General features: G+C 40.5%; 1 protein-coding gene across 1 annotated transcript in view; it reads left to right on the top strand.

Moving 5' to 3' along the window:
- Positions 1 to 1,111: 1,111 nt before the first annotated feature.
- Positions 1,112 to 6,272, top strand: part of PEX6 (peroxisomal biogenesis factor 6) — a 737,640-nt gene continuing 732,479 nt past the window's right edge. Inside the window, exon 1 of the mRNA XM_044060276.1 lies at positions 1,112 to 2,805. Within this exon, the coding sequence (XP_043916211.1) occupies positions 1,123 to 2,805 (1,683 nt within the window). The 5' untranslated portion in view covers positions 1,112 to 1,122. The remainder of the gene's footprint in view (positions 2,806 to 6,272) is intronic.

The following is a 6,272-nucleotide window of genomic DNA, read 5'->3' as shown; positions in this document are numbered from 1 at the left end:
TGATAGATATTTGAGTTTCAGAAGCAGTACAGGTTGATGTGAGATGATTATTTTCCATGTTTTTGTGTACCTTAAATTGTTATTAAAATATAAATTATCCCAGCTCTGTGACATACAGTAACAGGGATACAGTAGTAACTTAATTTAAATAAGTACTTTGTGGGCTCGAAGGCTCTCTTGTAGTTGGGAACCTATCTTGTTTGTTTCAGTAAGCTGTTTGAGCGTAATTTAAATGGATCAAATTATTAGTGCTGAGTTTTCCTATTTGAGAATTGTAATTCAATTCAACGAAAATGAAAAATAAAGCAGTTTCTTTTCCCCGTAATACCTACGATAACTAAAATATTCATGAGGAACGCATTACCAAACCTCGTAAATATTTCTTAGATATGCATGACGTATTGACAGGGCGGTGTGAAATGACAGTAGTGGATAGGGTCATACCTCTCAACCTTCCATCTCTGAAATGAGGAACACTACCCCTCATAATGTGGAACACATACTAACAGCTTACTAACAACTTCAGCTAGGAGGATCATACAACGATTAAAATATGCTGGTTTTACTCATACACAAGATTTTTTAATGAATTAACATGATTATTTTCTATTTACCATGGATATCAGTTAAAAATTCCTAACAATGAATGTGCACCAGTGCCTTTCAATGTGGAACTTTTGAGGAGCGTTAATTTTTAACACCCCAAATGAGGTACGTTCCTCTTAATTAGGTACACTTCAGAGGTATGATTACTATGCATCCTCGAGGTCTTTCAAAGACATTTGTTGTAAAATCTGCTACTACTAGTTTACATTACTTTTTTAGCTTTATAAGCTCTAGCATTAACACAAAGCATGTCGAGGAACAATATACTCTGCTGAGCAAAGAGCGCGTGCAATTGCTATACAGGCCCTTAATCTTACACAGAACTAACTTAAATACTGTAGAATTGTACATTTCTTTTAAAAAGGAGATCAATTTAAAAAGCGCTAAGAAGAACTAACTGAAAAAAAACAGTAGTGTGCGTTCACCCTTCCGGCAACCATCCTTCCGCAAACTACTCTTAATCTTACAACCAATGAAAGCAAAGGCATATAAAACGTCGTGTGCACGTGACAGCAGATGGTTTGTCAGTATTTCGTCTATGGGATTTGTCTAGCCAAAGTTCTTGTAAACTTACTTTCTTTCGGTTATTATTTATGGCGTTTATATGTACAGGTGTTGGAAATGGTAATACTAGACTCTCACTGTACATCAGTTATGTCGGGAAAGCTGCGGTTGCATTTGTGTCTTAGTTCTAGGTTGCCCTCTGAACTGCATCCCTTACAGCTTGTATTACAAAGTCCGTTGTCTAGCACTCAGTTTGCTTCTCACTCGGGATGTCAACCCCAGTCTGTACATTTGTGTCATTTTGTAGATTCAGAGATCACAGATAATGCTCCAGACCCCTCAGGCTGGTTCTCTTCTAGTTCAATACTAGCTGTCGAAAATTATAGTTGGAGAGGTGCCCTTCTGTTAGTAACACTTGCCACTGCACATTCTTCAAAGCAAGAGGGCACCCAAAAGTGGGATCAACGTTCTCTGTTAGAAGAGGGTCGACACACCGAAACATTTGAAGAGGGGAAAGCAGCACCCTTCACCGAGGAGAAAGAAAGAAGGCCAGTAGAAAGCCTCCTATGTAAGGATGTATACGGAGCTCCCAGGACAGAGAGGGAAGGATATGACAATCTTAATGACTTACGTGAACAAATGGGACCTCAAGCAGCTGAGACAGGTGGCTTCACGGAGGAGGACAGACTGTTTCAGTTGCATGGAAATCGTCTCTTTTTTAAACATTATGGTTTCCAGCCAGAGGAGCAAGTACAGGCACATGTAATTAGGCAGCCAGTTTCACTGAGTAAGGTAGTCCTGGGTGCTAGGAGCAAGTCAAGTCTGCGCTGGGCTAGCTCAGAGACGTTTGCTAATGGGCTACTAATGCTGGCCTACCAGAAACAGTATGTCTTGGCAAGGCAGGGTGATGTGCTTATTGCTTCTTACCATCCGCTCTTTGGAGATGATATTGCACAGGTGTTTCATTATCTTCTAGACTTAGTAGTGTTAGAATGTCAACCTGTGCTGCAAGGGGTATTGTCTGTTCACACTAATGTGGTTGTTACTGATTATAGGGAGACTCCATCCTACCCCCTTGCTGTCAGTGGTGACCTGCCAAATTATGGTCTCCGATCCCTGCAGCCAGTATATGCATCTGATTTTGCTCATTGTGCCATTAGTCTTTCTAGTAGTAGCTCTTGCTTATCTTGTGTATCTGCACTCGACTTGCAACAGCCAATCAGTCATATTAACCTTAGAGGATTTCTTCAAGCCCTGGAGTGCAGAGTTGAAGTGAGAGTGACAAATGTTGCCGGTTTGTTAAATCAGAATCAAATTAATGTGCACGGAGAGCTGGTGACCCAGTTGGCTCTTGATATTGACTCCTGCTTGTTTGTAAGCAAGAACACCTTGTTGAAACTAGGTCTGTTTAATCTTGAATGGGTGTCCCTTGCTATACATACTTCATCTCTGGAAAAGGTGAAGCTGGCAAGGACTACATCTTTTCAAGTATCTCAGCACAGTGAAGAAAGCAAAGAAGAAGATGTAAAGGGAAACCTTACCAGCTGGCGTTTGGCTAAGATTGTTGTTCTAGAATTTCCAAGAGGCCAAGATTTAGACTTTCCAGATCATGTTGGATTGGTATCTTCTGCATTTTGGTTCAACATCTCTAGGGCTGCTCCTATTCCTACCATGAGTCGGACACTTAAACTTAAGGTATGCAAAATTTAATTAAAAGACTTCATATTAGTTTAGCATGGTTTTATTAATGTGTATTTGTTAGGCTAAAGTCTTTCTAGGAGCATATCAGTCTTATTTACTTTAACTTATTTTGCATAAACATTTGTTAACCATGTAAGGGAGCTGGCCCAAGCACCCCTTTCAGTATTGGCCTTGGCTAGAGGCAAAAGGCATTGCTACATCAAATGAAGAAAAAAGTTGTAAAATGTTATTTGGGTACAACATGTAATAACATGATTATATAGCTGATATATCAGAATTTTTCGGAGATCAGACCTATTCCACAGAGCTCAAATTTTCAAAATACCTGTTCTTTTACTGATTAAAGTTTACTAATACAAAGAGCAAGCAGTTGTGTGTATGGGCAGTTTATGTGGAATTGAAAGGACTAGGGTCATTTAATGGGGAATAACTAAAAAAGCCTAAATATGTTTATATGATTAGAATTGGACATGGAAGAAGAGGGCCATCCAGCTGGCAACTGTATATGTGGTCCAGTTTACTATGTACATGATCAATGTAAGCTGTTTGCAAAACAGCTGCATAGCGATAAGTAGTAAGATAATCTAAAGGGCACATCTAAATGGAGGAAGTTTTTGTGATATTAAGGGGGTGAAGATTGAACAACTTGCCCAGAGTCACACAGTAGACAAGTGAATACTGAGGGAATCGTGTCTTGGGCTACAGAGTGAGCCCGGGGTTGATTCCTTAAACCCCTAAATTGCTCAATGAGTCTAAGGTTGGAGTCCATCAGCATCTGTTTGTCTGCTGTGTCACTGTGACAGTCATTTAGAATTTCTCCTGTGTTGCACCTAATGGGTTTATCCAGTAACAAATTAAGACAGTAGAAAGGGGGTGGGGGGCTCCAAACAACTGGATCAAGTTAAAGACTTATAGGAGAGTATGATATTTAGATCTCCCTGTGAGGGATTCAGTTTCTCAGTCCCTCAGAAATACTTTGAATTACTACAACTGGAATTCCCAGAACCTTCACCTATCCCCCAGTGCTGTCAGCATTGGAGGATGTTTTTGTCACAGCCAGTAGTTTCCCCAACAGCTAACCTGCTACCCCTAAGAAAGCAAATAGAATGTACAAAGTTCCTCAGTCTTTCAAGTTTTGTACACTCATCTCAAACTTGACCAGCAGCTATAGCTTTAGTTAATCCAGTTGCTGCCAAGCATTTTGTTAATTCTAATCCTCCTTCAGACAAGAATCGTAAAGTTATTGTTAAGTATAGGAAAATATGTCTGATTCTGCAACTTTGATTTTTTAGAATTCTGAATTGTGAAGCTTATTTGTTAGAGTTTATTCTGACTAATTTTAAAAGCATGAGGAATGTTTTGGCTGCAGTTTTCTCTTGTGAGGAAAACTTGCTTTGTATAGTTTACTTGGTTTCTCAGGTCAGTACTCACTGTTTATGGTAATGACTCTCTAGATGCTGTTTCCAGGATTGTTGCTACTGATACTGTTTTAAAGAGGTTTGCTTGGCTTCATTCTCGGAACATCCCAGATGATGTCAACAATGACATTTTGAATTCTTTTTTGGATAGAGATTTAAGTTTTGGACCATATGATGCAGATGTTATCAAAAAGTGTAATAAGAGTGGTGAGCTGATTCAGGGAATCTGTCTGATTTTTCAGCCCTCCTTCTCTAAATTTTCCAAGGGAGTTTCTGCTCCCTCATTCAGTTTTAGCAAGAAACAAAATAAGCAGTCTCAGCAGAATGTTGGTAAGCAGACATTTAAAAAGCAGTGGTAGGGAGTTACCAAAAAGAAAGCTGGACCCTCCCTGAACAAAGGACAAATAAGGCAGAATGACTATTTAAGGGACATTGCACCCCCCATCTCTTACCCCTCCCAGTGTGTCTGAATTTCCATTTTTCTCTTTGGCAACAGATTGATCAAGACAAATGGGTTCTGAAGGTGATCCAGCTAGGAAATAAATGGCAGTGGGAGAAAATTCCTTCTTTCCAGGGAATTCCTCTTCAGCAGCCAGACCAAACCTTCCTCTTCCAAGTTTATCCCTCTCAGTTGGGAAAAAGATTTTATTCCAGAATGTTTTAGTACCAAGGAAAGAAAATAAATGGAGACCGGTTCTGGATGTTTACTTCCTAAATCCATCTGTGATCGTACCCAAATTCTGAATGGTTTCACTGCGCAGCCTGTTACCACTTCTTCCTCATTTGAGTTTTTAGTAACCTTAGATTTAAACTATGCATGTTACATTCCAGTTCTTCCATCTTTCAGGCATTTCTTAAGATTTTATGCGTCTGGATCACATTATCAGTTCTCTGCCTTACACTCTGGGCTATCCACTGCTGCAGGACTGTTCACAAAGTGTCTAGCTCCTTTCATAGTCACTTGCGGGTTACATGAGTATTCACATTTGCAATAGTTAGATGACTTCATTATCATTGCAGAGCCTTTTTCAAAGTGTCAGGAATCTCTCACTTGGTTAAGCAATCTCCTACACATGCTGGGATTCCAAGAGAACATTCAGAAGTCTTTCTTGACTCCACACAGGATTGTGTTTCTGGGGTGACTGCTGGACACCTCTATACAAGTAGCTTTTCTTCCACAGGAAAAAAATTATCTATATTTACATCTGTTCAAGGGGTCTTCCACTCGGACTTTTGTTGCTGCGGGTAAATACCTCATCATTCTGGGTTTTGTGGCATCCATGAATCTCATGATAATTCTTTGCAAGACGCCAAGTGAGAAAGATGCAATGGCATCCCAAGTCTCTCTGGTCCCTGCACCAACACCCGTTCCCTTTTCAAATTCCAGCTCTGGGATATGTGAGAAGAGAAATCACATGGTGGAGGTATCAAATATCCCTGAATCCAGGTCTCCCCTGTTCCCCGTCTACTGTAAAGCCGTCAGTCATAGTGCCTCTGACTGCATGGGGAGTAGTATCTTGGAGGATAAAAGTCCCAAGTTTCTGGGACAAGAAAGACAAACAAAAGCACATAAACATAAAAGAGATGGTCTTATAAAGGCTCTCAACTCTCTGAATCATCTCTGGCCCCCAGGTTCTCTTTAGGTAATTGCAGACAATACTAAATTGATGTGGTACATAAGCAAGCGGGGACCAACTCTTACTGCCTGTGCAGACTAGCCACATTAGTGTGGGATATAGCTTTACAGGACAGCCTCACTTTACAGGCATCTTGATTTCCGTCAGAGCAAAGCTGTGTGGCAGACAAGCTGAGCAGGACTAAAGAGGACCTCATGAATGGAAACCAAATCAGTGGGTCTTCCCATATTTGATACGCCTGTGGGGAATTTCTCCAGGAGACCTTTTTGCCTCCTCTGTAAACATTCAACTGGCAAAATTCTACTACAGGACTCCATGCAAGAAGGCCTGGGAGGCACATGTCTTTCTTTCCCTTGGACAGAAGTGTTCCTGCATGCTTTCCCACCCTTTTCACTAATAACCAATG

The sequence above is a fragment of the Protopterus annectens genome, chromosome 1.part0 (genome assembly GCF_019279795.1).
Source record: "Protopterus annectens isolate FY-2018-M chromosome 1.part0, PAN1.0, whole genome shotgun sequence".
Taxonomy (NCBI): domain Eukaryota; kingdom Metazoa; phylum Chordata; order Ceratodontiformes; family Protopteridae; genus Protopterus; species Protopterus annectens.
This window is presented reverse-complemented; position numbering and strand designations above follow the sequence as displayed.